Source organism: Liolophura sinensis, chromosome 13 (assembly GCF_032854445.1).
Source record: "Liolophura sinensis isolate JHLJ2023 chromosome 13, CUHK_Ljap_v2, whole genome shotgun sequence".
Lineage (NCBI taxonomy): Eukaryota > Metazoa > Mollusca > Polyplacophora > Chitonida > Chitonidae > Liolophura > Liolophura sinensis.
Window position 1 is genome coordinate 29973363 of NC_088307.1, and position 19185 is coordinate 29992547.

At 40.6% G+C, this 19185-nt stretch overlaps 1 protein-coding gene across 2 annotated transcripts in view; it reads right to left on the reverse strand.

Annotated features, from left to right (window-relative positions):
- Positions 1–1939: 1939 nt before the first annotated feature.
- LOC135480603 (uncharacterized) overlaps positions 1940–19185 on the reverse strand; it is a 48487-nt gene continuing 31241 nt past the window's right edge. Inside the window, exons 16-26 of one of the 2 annotated variants that reach the window (XM_064760482.1) lie at positions 18912–18958; positions 16673–16710; positions 13475–13569; positions 13168–13323; positions 12171–12217; positions 9601–9641; positions 8551–8657; positions 6488–6643; positions 5292–5338; positions 2565–2630; positions 1940–2031 (exon numbers count right to left, since the gene is read on the reverse strand). In XM_064760482.1, the coding sequence (XP_064616552.1) occupies positions 2565–2630; positions 5292–5338; positions 6488–6643; positions 8551–8657; positions 9601–9641; positions 12171–12217; positions 13168–13323; positions 13475–13569; positions 16673–16710; positions 18912–18958 (800 nt within the window). In that variant the 3' untranslated portion in view covers positions 1940–2031. Of the gene's footprint in view, positions 2116–2564; positions 2631–5291; positions 5339–6487; positions 6644–8550; positions 8658–9600; positions 9642–12170; positions 12218–13167; positions 13324–13474; positions 13570–16672; positions 16711–18911; positions 18959–19185 lie in introns of both variants that reach the window. The other variant, XM_064760483.1, reaches the window with a different exon arrangement.

Below are 19185 nucleotides of genomic sequence, written 5' to 3' on the forward strand. Positions count from 1 at the left end.
ACTCTCCTTGCGGAGGTGGTATTACAGCTCATTAAAGTTTTTGTTAGGAGAATTCTCAAGGGATCGCGCTCTCCGTAGCATTTCTTACTTTTGAATTCAGCGCCACTGCCCTGAGAGTATCTCAGCCAATGAAACAGCGGCAAGTAGCACAATGGAGCTAATCATTACTAGAACGTATGTTCTCACATCACGGGAAATATTAAGGGTCTGGGTACAGGACTAGTTCACCTTCTCTTTGTGACGTACTTTTATCCCATTTCCCAAGGAAGGTCACGTTGCTCTGGTTATCACTTTTTGTCAGGACCCGAGGACTGGATTCATAGCACCCTGATGTTGGGGAGCTACCGAGGGAATTTTGTGATTTACAGGGAGGTTGGATATCAACCATTCGACAGTCTGCCTTGGTGTACAACAGCATTGTTAAACGCCGCCACCCGTGTTATCTTTCACCTGAGGAAATGGCGAGGAACTGTGAATTTAGCTGTTTCTGGGGATTGAAACTTGCCACGGAGTCTTTGTTTTTGTGTTTGGAGTGTGTCTGCTGTAATTTCCGTTAGAACTTGTCAGTGCTTGTTGATGTTTACATTAGCTTGTATATTGCATATACGTTGTACTGTTTATATTAGATGGTTCAATAACATGTATTCAATTTGTTTAAGTATGTTCGGGTTTCTTTGTTGGATTTTGTGTGAGAGCTGTCGCTGTCTTGGAATTGAAACAAGTCATTTCTCTGTAGTTTATTTTCTACCGAGCCGTAAAAGTGGCATGGTTAGAAAAAAAAAATTAAATAGATAAGACAACCATGCTAACGAGATAACTGACCAATAGAAATGCACTAGTATGTTGTGCGCACGACTTATTAAAAAACCTAACTGAAACTTTAAAGGGTGTGTTGTAATTTTTTTTATTTGCATTGTTTTCTAACCATGTTACTTACGGCTCCGTATTTCCCTCTCCGAACTTGATACTTTTACATATCGGGGGCTTGTTCCGTATTTTCCTCTCCGAACGTGATACTTTTACATATCGGGGGTTTGTTCCGTATTTTCCTCTCCAAACTTGATACCTTTACATATCGGGGGCTTATTCCGTATTTTCCTCTCCGAACGTGATACTTTTACATATCGGGGGCTTGTTCCGTATTTTCCTCTCCCAACTTGATACCTTTACATATCGGGGTCTTGTTCCGCATTTTCTTCTCCGAACTTGATACTTTTACTCATCGGGGGCTTGTTTTGTATTTCCCTTTCCGAACTTGATACCTTTACATATTGGGGCTTGTTTTGTATTTTCCTTTCCGAACTTGATACCTTTACATATTAAGGGCTTGTTGTGTATTTCCCTTTCCGAACTTGATACCTTTACATATCGGGGGCTTATTCCGTATTTTCCTCTTCGAACTTGATACCTTTACATATTGGGGGATTGTCCGGGAAATACAATCTGCTTGTGACCCCTTATTTTCAGCTTCAGTAATGCTGTTTTCTATTTTCTGATCTTGATTCACATTTGATAAAACTGTTTTATGTACGCTCTTTGTACAATACATTGTGTTATTCTGAGTAGGTTGATGCAGATTCCTAACTAGCGGAGATTTGTTTCTAAGCTGTGTGAATAGGGAAGGCTGAATTAAGGCCGATGGCTTGTTTTTAATGCTACCAAAACTATTAATATCATTGATATTGAAAGAAAAGCCTCTCACCCGAGATTATATTTAGGTGGCCTAGATGGCGTAAAGAGCGTTCAGTCCCATGACCGTCTGTGAATTATCCCGCAGCACAAAGGAATGCGGATGTGAGAAAAGTAAAATGAAATGAAGTATGATTTCTGATTTCTGATCAAACTTAGCAGGTATTATTGTTCCGAGATGAGATTTCAGAGGTTTATATTCATTTCCAAAGAAAATGCCAGGTGTACACAATGGAAGAAAATACTGCAATCTATATGTAGTGTTTGAATTTATTGACATAGCATTATATCATGCCACACAACTCGCGAACACTGCAGTGGGATCGAACAGGCACTGGTCATCTGGAGAGTAAAGGAATAAACAGTTGTTATCGGAATCAGAATCATCTTTGCTTAAGAAACTTAGAGGACACGTTATCCAGGGATCTGTGAAGAGAAGTGGAAATGTTGTTTCTACGAAATGAGAGGTAATAGCGTTGGCACACACCAAGTGAAGGTTGCTATTGTCAATAACCTGATTAGTGTTCAAAGCCTGATTAGCCAAAGATAGCTAGCGTAGGTTATTGGCCGCACACAGGTACATGAAACAGAAATGTAAAAGAACACGCGCAAAAACTGAAAACCTTGAAAGTTGGTTTAGATTTAAATATTCTATGTCGCTTGAAGTTTAAGGACGGTGGTTGAGGATCACGGGTTTTTTTTTAACGTAGAACCCGAGCCCTTAGTCAGCTCTTGCATGTTGTCTTGGGAGCAACGAACAGTATTATCCTTTTACAGTGGAGAAGAAAATAAGCACTGCCATTCGCCATCTGGACTGATCGCATGCTTTTACAGCATGGTCGCAGCCAGGATTGGTTGAGAAAATAAACTCTTACCTATGGGGCAGGAGTAGTTGTTATCCCCAACAGCTGATTTACATCTACTCCTAAACTCGTCAACAGCTGGAATTCACATGGTAACCATTCCACAGAGAAAGAGAAGAAAACAAGGAAATTATCACACAATGATTCATACATGAAGTAATCACGCATGAAGTCAGCCAAGTGAACATGCAATGACTTGAACAAATAATCATGCACGCAGTCATTCAAAAAAGTACAGCTACTCAAAGAAATAATTTCCCTTGGTCTCAGTCAACTAATCATGCAATCACTCAAAGAAATAAACACGAATGTCAGACAAATAATCAAGCTATCACTCAAAGAATTAATCATGCGTTCTAGTCGGATTTAAATCATGCAATATTTGAATCAAACAAGACTTTCCTCATACACGTAATTTACCATTTAATATTTTCTTCATGAATCCGAGTCACGAGTTCAAGAGTGGTATAGCACGCTCGTGACACGGTGTTTATTGGTGTTGTAGCCACCATGGAAATTGATTGTCATGTTCCTCTTGTGACTGACTTAGTGTTTTCTGTAGTTTTGCCTGCTGCACTGTGCTTCATTGTTGGACAGACTTTATCTGACTGGGACCCTTTACTCTCCCTACAAACATGGGCTAACTTACAGCCTGGACTAGTGCAGCCCCTTTCGTTAAAATTATTGCAAATTTCCGCCCCCTGAAACCATATCCTTACCCTGTCGTGATTCTCAGCGGTAGATTTATCCCTGAAGTGTATATTTTGATAATTCATTCCAGAATCACTTTTTGCGAACAATCATAGGTTGCATGGGACATCTGTCTACTTATATCGTACGCATGAACTTACAGACCACCAAATAGTGTTGTGAACAGCTTGTTGTCTCTAACTGACCAATCAACCTTAATATTACAACATAGCAGTGAGGCAGCTTTAGCTGAAAAAGCCTTACGATACTCGTAAAAAGTAGTGCCGCCAAACTTCGTGGCCATTTCGATAACATCACGTGAATACACATCTAGTTCGTTCATTCTGAACGGATAAGCTTCACACATAATAATTTTGTAAATTGTGAAAGCCTGAATAAATTCTTCTAATGATAAGTTACGTGTAGTCTAGGGTAATTTTTCATCTGAAAAGATTCACCGTTGCTAGTTACCATTACGCGACATTGGTCAAGTTCGGACACGAGTAGTGTACAATGTGACAAAGGAATGTTTATCAGACATACTTTCTTAAGGATAAACCACGATAGTCTATGGGCTAATCAGTTGTCTGGCTGGATTGGAAATAATTGAATCCCATTGTACTGTGCGATAGATGGAACTCCACAGTGTCATCGGTTCCAAGTTATATATATTCTCTCTGTAGCTAACACTCTACCAAACTGTGGCATAAAAACATGTTTATCATCTACAAGGGCCCTGTACGCATGTGTACCGGTGCGCTGATATCCACAGAGCTCCGTAACTCCTGGCACATGAAACTCTCTCTCAACGCTGGTGCACCCAAAACCCTCTTGCTGGTGCATGGGGCCCTCCCAGCCAGGAGTAGCCTGTGGTACGGCTGCACTCAGGAGTCGCTCCACTCAAACTTGCGGTGCATGCACTGCCGGACTGCGCTGCCCTCGTTTCGAGGACGGGCGTCTGCTGGGCGGGCGGGCAAGCCGAGCCTCCCCGGTTTGCTGGGTTTTGTTAAATCCCGAGTGTGGGATGTTGAAATGCACTTGCCGACGTTACTCCCTCAACTGCTTCAGAATCAATTTTGCAAGGTCTGTTCTTTCGCTTCTGTCATCAGTAACGGTGTTACACCATGGTCAGGTTTGGTTGACACCACATCATGCTTGGAATGGAGTCGATAGACCTGCTGCGGCTCGAACGCTTAAATGGTCCTCGGTACATGATAGACTGAATGGTCCTCGGTACATGATAGATTGATTTCCAAACGAAAATTGGAACACAACTTCACCACTGTTAATTCGTCCTAGGTTAAGTTCCAAATAAATCAACATCGTGACCAACAAATCAAGTTATAATTAGCTTGCTGTTGACTGTTAAACCATTACACGCGCTGTGATGTGCACAGTGCGCGTGAGGAAACCCTGCATTTTGGATACTACAGATTTCACTCAATCAGCAAATTTCTATATATTTATTCTCTTCCTCAAGTTGGTGAGCTGATTTTGTTGTGCAGAGGTATGTGTAAGTTACACACTGCAAAAAAGAAAATCCGCTTTTAGCCGCCATTATATGTTTACAAGTGCGTGTCCAGATGTCAGAATACATGGAGACTGCACTTTCACCTGCAAAGAAGAATAAGTATATGCAGGTGGCCGGAACGACATTCGCTATTCCGACGATAATGTTACGCTTCTGCAGGTCACCGACTCAAAACCTAGTAAAGGGCTTGTCACGCGACAGTAGAGACCTATTCAAGTTGGCATCAAGCCTGGTTTATTCAGTAAGTTAGTGTCACGAGCTCTAGCATGGCATCGTCCTCCAGGTACGATTTTTTACGACTTTGGATTACTTTACCAAAGTGGCAAAGTACGCTTAGCCACGATGTCAAGAGTATCACCATAAGTTCGGGTCACGATTTCTGAAATGGCAGTGTACGTCTGAGCCATGAGGTAAAGGGTGTCGTCACGTGGTAGTGTTTTGACATCAGAATGTTTTTTTCTAACATGGCTATCAAGAAATGAAAACGGCATATTATAGATTATATCTAAGAGGCTTACCGTTCCAACAAAGCTTGAATATTCTGACGAAGATATCGTTCCGTCTCCTGAAAAACAAAATGACAAATATCACGATGGTATTATTAAAATTTGGTATTGTTTTATTGTGGAAGCAAACAATTTACAAGTGGCGTTCAACAGAGATTTTCACTTGTACAGCGGTCATCAGGTTTAGATATGGAGTAAATCAGAGCCAAAGAGGTCAGCCGAGAAACATCCTAACTTTCAACAGCAGCTGAACCCACAAGACCAGGGGATTGACCAAGATAGAACATATATAGCTGTGATATAGGCTCAGATAACAACAGATATAGCTGTGACCTCAGGTGACGAAGGTTCAAATAACAGCAGATATGGCTGTGACTTTCGAAGACAAAGGTTCAAAAAAGCAACAGATGTGGCGACATCCAAAGACAAAGGTTCAGATAACAGCAGATGTAGTTATGACCCCTGATGACAAAAGTTCAGATAACAGTATATGTAGCTGTGATATCTGAAGACAAATGTTCAGATAACAACAGATGTAGTTGTCACTTTTGATGAAAATGTTCATATAACAACGGACATAGCTGTGGATTCTAATGAAAAAGGTTAAGATAACAACAGATGTAGTTGTCACTTCTAATGACAAAGGTTCAGATAACAGCAAGTGTAGACATGCTCTACCAGTACACCATATTTACCAATAGTGTCCAACAACAGCCATGATCAGACATGCTCTACCTGTTCACCATATTTACGAGTAGTGTCCACCAACAGCCATGACCAGACGTGCTCTACCTGTACACCATATTTACCAACAGTGTCCACCAACAGCCATGATCAGACATGCCCTACCTGTTCACCATATTTACCAATAGTGTCCACCAACAGCCATGACCTGGCATGCTCTACCTGTTCACCATATTTACCAATAGTGTCCACCAACAGCCATGACCTGGCATGCTCTACCTGTTCACCATATTTACCAATAGTGTCCACCAACAGCCATGACCTGGCATGCTCTACCTGTTCACCATATTTACCAATAGTGTCCACCAACAGCCATGACCTGGCATGCTCTACCTGTTCACCATATTTACCAATAGTGTCCACCAACAGCCATGATCAGACATGCCCTACCTGTTCACCATATTTACCAATAGTGTCCACCAACAGCCATGACCTGGCATGCTCTACCTGTTTGCCACAATTACCATTAGTATCCACCAATGCGACGAACTTCCGGATGTCCACCTTTTCAAAAAATCCGTTGCTGTCGGAATCAAACTTGTTGAATAACTTTGGACCAATGGACACCAGTGAAGGTGGCAAGGACTTCAAATACTCTGCTTGACTGACACGACTGTCATCTGTAATAAATATGCAAAACTTTTTAAACAGCTCAATTTCCCGTAATCGAAAATAAATGACTACAGTATATCAGTAAAGGTGACCTGTAAATTATGTAGTATTTTTTTTTTTTTTGGCGGGGATGGGGGGAATCTTCAGGTGTCAGTTTCCACAAGCAGATTTTACTCTGATCACACACCGTCTGTCTCGCTCACAGTTTAGTGTTTCTCTAACCTCTGATGTCACCCACCAACATTTCACGTTGATGACATACCCTCTCTATCACGCACAGTTCAGTTGTTCTTAACCCCGTGATGATATCCACCCATGTTTTCACTTTAATCAGATACCGTCTCTGTCGTTCACAGCTTAGTGTCTCTCTGCCTTGAGGTGACATCCCCATCCACGTTCTCTCACGGGTGACATATCGTCTTTATAGCTTAGTGTCTACCTGCTCTGTGATGACTTCCACCCACGTTTCACGCTGATGGCATAACCTCTCATTATCCATCTGACAGTTTTGTGCCTCTCTGCTCTGTGATGAAACCCACCCACATTTCACACTGATGACATATCCTCTCTATATCGCAGTTTTGTGCCTCTCCGCCCTGTGTTCATACCCGTCCACACTTTCACTTTTATGGCATACCGTCTGTATCACGCACAGTGTTGTGTCTCTCTACCCTATGATCACAATCCCACTCACGTTTTCACTCTGATGACACACCATCTATATCGTTCACAGTTTAGTGACTCTCTACCCTGTGATAACACCCACCAACATTTCACATTGATGACATAACCTCTCACACACCATCTCACAGTTTTGTGCCTCTCTGCTCTGTGATAATACCCACCCACATTTCACATTGATGATATAAACTCTCTATAATGCAGTTTTGTGCCTCTGCGCCCTGTGATGATACTCGCCCACCTTTTCACTCTGATGATAAACCCTCTCTATCACGCACAGTTTAGTGTCTCTCTACTTTATGACAACAACCCCACTCACGTTTTTATCTTTCACAATTTAGTGACTCTCTACCCTCTGAAGATAGCCACTTACATTTCACTCTGATGACATACCGTCTGTATCGTTCACAGTTCACAGTGAGTCTCTGCACTGTGTTCATACCCGCCCACCTTTTCACTCTGATGATAAACCCTCTCTATCACGCACAGTTTAGTGTCTCTCTACTTTATGACAACAACCCCACTCACGTTTTTATCTTTCACAATTTAGTGACTCTCTACCCTCTGAAGATAGCCACTTACATTTCACTCTGATGACATACCGTCTGTATCGTTCACAGTTCACAGTGAGTCTCTGCACTGTGTTCATACCCGCCCACCTTTTCACTCTGATGATAAACCCTCTTTATCATGCACAGTTTAGTGTCCCTCTACTTTATAACGACAACCCCACTCACGTTTTTATCTTTCACAATTTAGTGACTCTCTACCCTCTGAAGATACCCACTTACATTTCACTCTGATGACATACCGTCTGTATTGTTCACAGTTTAGTCCCTCTTTGCTTTGTGTTCATATCCGCCCACGTTTTCACTCTGATGATATACTCTCTTTACACGCACACTTTAGTGTCTCTCTACCATATAACGACAACACCACTCACCTTTTTATCGTTCACAGTTTAGTGACTCTCTACCCTGTGAAGATACCCACCCACGTTTTCACTCTGATTACATACCGTCTGCATCATTCACAGTTTAGTCTGTCTCTGCACTGTGTTCATACCCGCCCACGTTTTCACTCTAATGACACACCGCATGTATCGTTCAGAGTTTAGTGCTCTCTGCCCCCCACCCATGTGACACTCTGATGACACACCGCATGTATCGTTCACAGTTTAGTGTCTCTTTGCCCTGTGTTCATACCCACCCACGTTTTAACTCTAATGACATACCGTCTGTATCGTAAACAACAATTGCGGCCCACTCCTCATCAAAGGTAACTTGACCATCATGGTTTGTATCGACAAGACTGAAGCCAAAATCCGACAAGTCCACAGCTCTGTCCAACAACAAAAATAACAATCTGAATTTCAGAGTTTGTGAATAGCGAGACAGACGCCAGCTTTTGACCACTGGACCATTGGGAATATTTAATTATTTGATTGGTGTTTTACTCCCTACTCAAGAATATTTCACTTATACGACGGCGGTCAGCATTGTGGTGGGAGGAAACCATTGTGAATATTTATTTATTTACTTAATTGATTGGTGTTTTACTCCCTACTCAAGAATATTTCACTTATACGACGGCGGCCAGCATTGTGTTGGGAGAAAACCATTGTGAATATTTAATTATTTGATTGGTGTTTTGCTCCCTACTCAAGAACATTTCACTTATACGACGGTGGCCAGCATTATGGTGGGAGGAATCCATTGTGAATATTTATTTATAAAATTATTTGACTGGTGTTTTACTCCCTACTCAAGAATATTTCGTTTACAGGACGGCGGCCAGCATTGCGGTGGGTGGAAACCACTGTGAATATTTATTTATTTACTTATTTGATTGGTGTTTTACTCCCTACTCAAGAATATTTCACTTATACGACGGCGGACAGCATTGTGGTGGGAGGAAACCACTGTGAATATTTATTTATTTACTTATTTGATTGGTGTTTTACTCCCTACTCAAAAATATTTCACTTATACGACGGCGGTCAGCATTGTGGTGGGAGGAAACCACTGTGAATATTTATTTATTTACTTATTTGATTGGTGTTTTACTCCCTACTCAAGAACATTTCACTTATACGACGGCGGCCAGCATTGTGGTGGGAGGAAACCATTGTGAATATGCCAAAAAATAGATCAACAAATCCGTATATACCATGACAATCATTTGTAATGTAAGAGTGCAGCTTTGTTTAGTTTGATTACGCGGAACTTATCGAGCAGAATAATAAATACGATATAGCAAAGAAGTTTAAGGCTAATGTACCTACCCGTTTGTTCCATTGACGCCTCCCAACAAACTTGCATACAGCTGTGGAAATATGGTGAGGAAAACTTAGTGCACATCAAGGGACGTTATTACACTTTGAGTTGAATTACTAAAAAATGAGGTAAAGTTAATAAACAATGTGGTAAATCTTATGCACCATGATTTATTTTTTTATTTAAATACTCAAGAATACTTCACTTATACGCCGGGGGGAAACCCACGCCCATCCGCAGGTTGCTGGAAGACCTTCCCATTTACGGCCGGACAGGAAGTCAGCATGATATGCACAATGAGGTGAAGTTATTACACAATGAGTTAAAGGTAACACACAATAAGGTAAATTTGCTATACTAGAGATAAAGTTAATAAAAAATAAGGTGAAGTTAGTACACAATGAGGTAAAATTACTACACAATGAGGTAAAGTTTATACACAATGAGGTAAAGTTTATACACAATGAAGTGAAATTACTACACAATGAGGTAAAGTCTATACGCAGTGAGGTAAAGTTACTACACAACATGAACAATGAACAGAAACATGAGGTGAGGTAAAGTTACTACACAATGAGGTAAAGTTATATACAATGAGGTAAAATTTATACACAATAAAGTGAAGTTATTACACCATGAGGTAAAATTTATACATAATGAAGTAAATTTTGTACACAATGGGGTGAACTTATTACAAAACGAGCTAAAGATTATATACAATGAGGTAGATTTTATACACAATAAGGTGGTAACATTTTGTACAAAATGAGGTAACATTATTTCACACTGAGGGAAAATTACTACACAATGAGGTAAAGGTTATTAAAATGAGATGAAGTTTACACACAGAGAGGGAAGTTTGTACACAATGAGGTAAAGTTTATACACAATGAGGTAAAATTAGTGAGTAATGAGTTACTGTAAAATTGCTACACATTAAAATAATGTCATTGCACAATGAGGTAAAGATACTGCGCAGTGAGGTAAAATTGCTGCACATTGAAGTAATGTTACTGCAAAATGAGACAGAGATACTGCGCAGTGAGGTAGAATTGCTACACATGGAAGTAATGTTACTGCACAATGAAGTAAAGGTAAAGTGCAGTGAAATAAAAATGCTACACATTGAAGTAATGTTACTGCACAATGAAGTAAACGTACTGTGCAGTGAAATAAAAATGCTACACATTGAAGTAATGTTACTGCACAATGAAGTAAACGTACTGTGCAGTGAGGTAAAATAACAGATATGAGGTCATTATGCATATGTAAAGTAAGGTGAGGAGATTATTTATCACGGTGGTGGTTGTTTACACTTCATAGTTCGAGCTTGAACAATAAAGCAAATGCTACTTAAAATACGTCTAAAGCTCACCTTATATTGGCTTCCTATGTTTACAATTCTGCTCACGTATGTCTAAAATTGTATTTACCTTTGACTATGGATGTTTAAAATTCTAATTACATAAGTTACAAGTATGTTTATTGGAAATGCTACTTATATTGACTAAGTATTATTTGTATAAATTGTCACTTACGGTGGTTGTTGAAGCATTGTTTGTCTAAAATACTACTTACATTGGCTAAAATGTTTGTCTAAAAATGCTATAACATTGGCCGAGTTGTTTGTCTAAATCCTGCTTACCTTGGCTAAGATGTTGTTTAAAGGCTACTTGCATTGGCAAAGTCGTTCGTTTAAACTGCTACTTACGTTGCTTACGATGTTTGTCTAAAATGCTACGTACCTTTGCTAAGTTCTTTGCCCAAAATGCTACTTACATTGGCATAATTGTTTGTCTAAAATGCTACTTACATTGGCATAATTGTTTGTCTAAAATGCTTCTTACACTGGGTAAGTTGTTTGTCTAAAATGCCATATACAAAGTTGTTTGTCTAAAATGCCATATACAAAGTTGTTTAAAACGCTACTTTGACTGGTTAAGCATTGTGTGTATAAATTGCTACTTACACTTGCCACGTATTGTTTGTCTAAACTTTTATATAGTCAGTCCTGTGGTACACTGTCAAGACGCCGTATTTCATCAGCTGAGAATTTGAGAAATATCAAATTATCGTCGCGGCACTGATTTGTAAGACTGTTAATATACTGTATTCCTGTAATAAGCGGGATCCTACTGGCGGTCTAATAATAAGCGGGATCCTACTGGCGGTCCAATAATAAGCGGGATCCTACTGGTGGTCTAAGCCTTTCCGAGGACTGATCCCTTTGCATTGTTAAATGTGATCGTATATTAAATTTGGTGACTTGGCATTTTGAGTAATTCTAGTGTAGCGTCTAATAAATTGCAACTACATCAAAGCAATACTTTACCCAATTCTACTTAAACCATGGTGCCGAGGAGCTTGTAATTTGCTGCAATTCAAACATTTACAAGAACAGTTGGATTAAACTCTAACTGAGATAAAATGACAAAAGGCCTTACTTCAGCCGTTACGTGTGACCATTTGTCAAATATCACACCGTCTGGTTTTACACTCTATGCTGTAAGCCTTTTATAATTATGCTATAAACTATATTTATTTTGGCCAAGCAGTGTATGTATGAAATGTTACTTACGTTAGCTACGTATACCTGGTACTCTGGCATGCTAATCAGTCCATCGCCTGGAAATTATAAATGTGCAGATGGTTGAATCATTTTATTAACAGCTTAGATTAGAAGTTGTATTGTACTTCACAACAATCGTCAGTTCATAACGGGTACGTAGGGCGCAACAAACCACGAATACCTCACTTAAATAATGAACACCAATGACTGATTGGTGCAAACAGTCACAATAATAGCCAATCTAGCAGTTCTGTCTGTTGACAAACACTTCGCAATGCATTCTAGCAAAAGGGAGAGACTCATCGTGAAATACACACTGCAAAGTATTTCCCATAATTCCTCATGTCCTCAGGTATATTTTTACTAAAATCGTCCCAAGGACCTACGAGACCAGAGATTGTACAGACATCCGCTTGACTATATAATGCGGTGGTCCACTGTTCTCTATAATGTACTTCTTGTTACGCCATATTGACAGAATTCTATCCATTTTTTGGCGATCCCCAATTTAACCCTTTATTTAAACAGGAAATCGGGTAAGGAAACCGGTGTTCCAAGGATAACACATTTAGAAGACAGCCCATGTCTAATTCGTGTGGCGTTGCAAAAAAAGGTGGAAAGTTATCCTAACCTAACCTAACTCTAATGGAATAACTGTACTTGTTTACATTTTGTCAAAACTTCGTGGATGCGCATTTTGTCGTCTTAACGCATGTTTTTGCCCTAACACCTTTTTTCCTCTTCACGTATTTTGTATCTCGCTTTCGCAATTTGTCTCCCGTCAGTATTTTGTGGTCCTAACGCATTTTGTCCTCTTTAAGCATTTTGTCTCTTCAGCATTTTGCCATCTTTAAGGATTTTGTCTCTCTTCAGCATTTTGTCCTCCTAAAGCCCTTTGTCATCTTCACGCATTTTTTCTCCGTTCAGCATTTTGTTTCAAAACACTCGTGTATCGGCTGGGTATTTTGCTACTTTTCAATCCAGATTGACGTTGTGCAGGTCTTACCGGAAGTGTCTACCACGGCAAATCCTTTCACGACATCAGAGCGATCCAGGAAACCACTTTTGTCCGCGTCAAATCTGTCAAATATGTTTCCAAGTATTCCCTGTTGGGTCTGTGGTCCAGTCGCAACATACTCTGCTTTGCTGATTTTCTTGTCGCCTATCAACGAAAAAGTCACAATATGAGAATAAGATCGCGTGGGCAAGTTAAGGCTCCCCAATAGAAAAACTGACAGAAAATGTGTTATTTATTGGTGCCTGTATTCTTTGAAATGTAATACTCGTTGTCTATAAAAAAATTAAGTGTTTACCGTTTGTGTCGATCTGGAGAGCAGCCGTCCACTGTTCATCCACAGACAACTTCCCGTCGTGGTTTGTATCAGTCGGACCAAAGTCAGACGAGTTACTGCAATTGTTTGTTAAAAAAACAAAAAGTCCCGTGTTAGGGAAGAAGGATGGAGGCCATCAAAGCCGGGGTATGGGATGTAAAGGCTGAGGGTATGGGAAGAAAAAGGCGAAGGTCAGAAATCTCCGTGTACAGAATGAAAGGTGAGGGTGTGCGGAATGTAAAGGTAAAGGTGTTCTGGATGAAAAGGTGTGCTGGATGAAAAGGTAAAGTGTGTAGGATGAAAAGGTAAAAGTGTGTGGGATGGAAAGGTAAAGGTATGTAGGGTGATAAGGTAAAGGTGTGCAGGATGAAAAGGTAAAGGTGTGCAAGATGAAAAAGTAAAGGTGTGTAGGATGAAAAGATAAAGGTGTGTAGAATGAAAAGGTAAAGGTGTGCGGGATGAAACGGCGAAGGTCAACAGATCTTGTTTATGGGATCAAAAGGTAAAGTGAACGAATTCCGCTTATAACATTTCCGTATATGGGATAAAAAGGTGACGGTGGTGATATCCCTTGTACGTGATGAAAGCATGGCCACAGACGCAGTAGGCCTATATCACTTCCAGTTAATATTATTATACTGCTAATACTATATTTCCCTTCTCAGTACAATAACAACAATGCTCTAATATAACAATTACACTGCCCCTACACAAACATCTCACCAGCCTACAACCTTCACGCTTAGCGCTCAAATATGCCTAACACAAACATGTTAACAGCCCACAACCTTCACGCTCAGCGTTCACATATGCCCAACGCAAACATCTCACCAGCCCACAACCTTCACGCTTAGCGCTCACATATCCCTAACACAATCATCTCAACAGTCTACAACCTTCACGCTTAGCACTCACATATGCCTAACACAAACATGTTAACAGCCGACAACCTTCACGCTTAGCGCTCACACATGCCAAAAACAAACATGTTAACAGCCCACAACCTTCACGCTCAGCGTTCACATATGCCCAACACAAACATCTCACCAGCCTACAACCTTCACGCTTAGCGCTCACATATCCCTAACACAAACATGTTAACAGCCCACAACCTTCACGTTCAGCGTTCACATATGCCCAACGCAAATATCTCACCAGCCTACAACCTTCACGCTTGGCGCTCACATATGCCTAGCACAAACATGTTAACAGCCGACAACCTTCACGCTCAGCGTTCACATATGACTAATACAAACATGTCACCAGCCTACAAATATCTCAACAGTCTACAACGTTCATATAGCCCTAACACAAACGCCAACAGTATACCACCTTCACATAGCCTTAACACAAACGTCAACAGTCTAAAACCTCCACATAGCCCTAACACAAACGTCAACAGTATACCACCTTCACATAGAATTAACACAAACATGTCAATAGTCTACAACCTTCACATAGCCCTAACACAAACATGTCGACAGTATACAACCTTCACATAGACCTAACACAAACATGTCAACAGTCTACAACCTTCACATAGCCCTAACACAAACATGTCGACAGTCTACAACCTTCACGCAGCCCTAACACAAACATGTCAACAGTCTACAACCTTCACATAGCCCTAAAACAATAAAGCTAACAGTGTAGTGCCTTCAGATATCAATAAAACAAATATCTCAACAGTCTACAACCTTCCCATATCCCTAACACAAACATGTCAACAGTCTACAACCTTCACATAGCCCTAACGCAAACGTCAACAGTCTACCACCTTCACATAGCCCTAACACAAACATGTCAACAGTCCACAACCTTCACATAGCCCTAACACAAACGCCAACAGTCTACAACCTTCACATAGCCTTAACACAAACGTCAACTGTCTACAACCTTCACATAGCCCTAACACAAACATGTCAACAGTCTACCACCTTCACATAGCCTTAACACAAACGTCAACAGTCTAAAACCTTCACATAGCCCTAACACAAACATGTCAACAGTCTACAACCTTCACATAGCCCTAACACAAACATGTCAACAGTCTACCACCTTCACATAGCCCTAACATAAACATGTCAACCGTCTACAACCTTCACATAGCCTAACACAAACATGTCAACAGTCTACAACCTTCACATACCCCTAACACAAACATGTCGATTGTCTACAACCTTCACATAGCCCTAACACAAACGCCAACAGTCTACAACCTTCACATAGCCTTAACACAAACGTCAACAGTCTACAACCTTCACATAGCCCTAACACAAACATGTCAACAGTCTACCACCTTCACATAGCCTTAACACAAACGTCAACAGTCTAAAACCTTCACATAGCCCTAACACAAACATGTCAACAGTCTACAACCTTCACATAGCCCTAACACAAACATGTCAACAGTCTACCACCTTCACATAGCCCTAATACAAAAATGTCAACCGTCTACAACCTTCACATATCCCTAACACAAACATGTCAACAGTCTACCACCTTCACATATCCCTAACACAAACATGTCAACAGTCTACCACCTTCACATAGCCCTAACATAAACATGTCAACCGTCTACAACCTTCACATAGCCTAACACAAACATGTCAACAATCTACAACCTTCACATACCCCTAACACAAACATGTCGATTGTCTACAACCTTCACATAGCCCTAACACAAACATGTCAACAGTCTACAACCTTCACACAGCCCTAACACAAATATCTCCACAGTCTGCGGAATTCACATATCCCTAACACAAACATGTGAACAGTCTACAACCTTCACGCTCAATGCTCACATCCCTAACGCGAACATGTCAACAGTCTACAGCCTCCACACAGCCCTAACACAAATATCTCCACAGTCTGTGGAGTTCACATAGCCTTTACACAAACATTTCAACAGTCTACAACCTTCACGCTCACTCAGCCTAATACAAACATCTCAAGAGTCTACAACGCTGACATATGCCTAACAGAAACATGTCAACAGTCCTCCTCTTTCACATATGCATAATAAGAGCATATCAGGTGTCCAATTCCTATAAACAAATCTACAAAATAGTTCCGTGCAGTATATCACCATTACTGGATACCACAGTGTAGGCATTGACAAGTACAAGAAGTGTCTGGTCCTTCACCAATGACAAGCTGTCTGTGATAAATATTTACCCTGTCCCGCTGAGGTCTATTCCTAAGCTTGCATAGAGCTGAAAAAATACATTTTAAGCATCATTTAGTACTTCCATATACACGAATAGTGATTTAATGAACAAACATGGGTAATATTTCAAACAAGGCGTCGTTCTGCCGTGGTTCATCATTTGTGCTTATAATAAACTGGGCATCGTGGTTCTGAGTGTAACGCGTGGTTATCAGGCATTATTTTGACTTGGTCCAGGGTGTAGCTCATGGTAAACCAATCATTGTTCAGGCTTATTTCTGGGTGTAACATGGTAAACTAGGTATTGTTCTGGCTTTGTTCTGGGTGTGACATTGTAAATTTAATATTGTTCTGGCTTGGTTCAGGGTGTAACATGATAAACCACTTATTGTTCTGGCTAGGTTCCGGGTGTAACTTGTGATAAATCAAGCCTTGTTTGGGCTTGGTTCTGGGTGTAACTTGTGGCAAATCAAGCATTGTTCTGGCTAGGTTCCGGGTGTAACTTGTGGTAAATCAAGCATTGTTCTGGCTTGGTTCTGGGTGTAACTTGTGGTAAATCAAGCCTAGTTCGGGCTTGGTTCCGGGTGTAACTTGTGGTAAATCAAGCATTGTTCTGGCCTGGTTCTGGGTGTAACATGATAAACCAGGTATTTTTCTGGCTTGGCTCTGAGTGTAACGTGGTAAATCAGGCATTGTTCTGGCTTGGTTTTGGGTGCAAGCCGTAGAAAAGTACACACTGTTCTGATTTGATTCTGGGATAAGTTTATACTAAGATATGTTTAGACAGGGAATGTTTTGAGTTGGTTCTGGGTGTAACTCGATGATTAATCAGGCATTGTTTTGACCTTCTCTTGGGTATAACTCATGATTAAACAGGCATTGTTTTGACCTTGTTTTGGGTATAACTCATGATTAAACAGGCATTGTTTTGACCTTCTCTTGGGTATAACTCATGATTAATCAGGCATTGTTTTGACTTAGTTATGGCTTTAAATTATGATAAACCATTTTTGGCGTGTTTCTGTGTGCCACTCATGATAAACCAGGCATTGTTGTGGCTTGCTTATGGGTGTGACTCATGATAAACCAGGCATTCTTCTGGCTTGCTTCTGGTGTGATTCATGATAAACCAGGCATTGTTGTGGCTTGCTTCTGTGTGTGACTTACGATAAACCAGACATTGTTCTGGCTTGCTTCTGGGTGTGACTCATGACAAACTGGGCATTCTTCTGGCTTCTGCTGGGTGTGACATGATAAACCAGGCATTGTTCTGACTTGCTTCTGTGTGTGACTTACGATAAACCAGGCATTGTTCTGGCTTGTTTCTGGATGTTACATGATAACCAGGCATTGTTCTGGCTTGCTTCTGGCTGTGACTCATGATAAACCAGTCATTGTTCTGGCTTGCTTCTGTGTGTGACTTACGATAAACCAGGCATTGTTCTGGCTTGTTTCTGGATGTTACGTGATAACCAGGCATTGTTCTGGCTTGCTGCTGGGTGTGACTCATGACAAACCAGGCATTATTCTGGCTTGCTTCTGGTTGTGACTAATGATAAACCAGGTATTCTTTTCTGGCTTGCTGCTGGGTGTGACTCATGACAAACCAGGCATTATTCTGGCTTGTTTTTGGATGTGACATGATAAACCAGGCATTCTTCTGGCTTGCTTCTGGTTGTGACTCATGATATACCAGGCATTGTCCTTGTTTTTACTCTTAGTGTAACTCATGGTAAAGCAGACCAAACCCCTATATATAGTTTGTCGTATCAAGCAAAAAGAATAGACAAAAACGTTAGGTTCACCTGAGCTAAGCAATAAATGAACCATTGACTATTTTTATACTTCCAAGCACCTCTAAAACAATTACTATCAAGGATATTGTTGTGCGTTTACAAAACTCTCCCTTGTCGTACGATTACAAAACTCTCCATTGTCGTAATTTTTTAAAAGTTATTTAAACACAATAGCGTTTGGATAGTTTTCCCACCATGCATCAGCCGTTTCCCAAATGTTTGCTAGACAACAGAGAGAAAAAAAATACATGGCTGCACGGGTACCTCACATGATGTGTTAGTAATCGAAGAAAAGTGTCGTGCCGTGAGGACTAGCTACAGGGAAGTTGGATACTTCTAGGTATTGGATTTCTGACAACACTCTTATCCCACAGAATCCAATCCTAAATAATAGAAAACATTACTAGCCCTAATAATACTAATCCTATACTAGACACAAGTCTCAATTTACCTTTATCACGAAGTCCACGTACTCGGATATTGATACGAAGCCATCACCTACAATCAAATCAATAAGCATACGCTCGATTTAAATATCTTACCTTATTCAAGAAATTTTCATATACACTGGTGATTGGGATTTGGCATTTTGGCGTGGAGGAATCTGTGCCAGAGCCAGAGAGGAAACATCAGAGTGCCAGAGAGGAAACATCAGAGTGCCAGAAAGGAATCATCAGAGTGCCAGAGAGGAAACATCAGAGTGTCACAGAGGAAACACCAGGCCT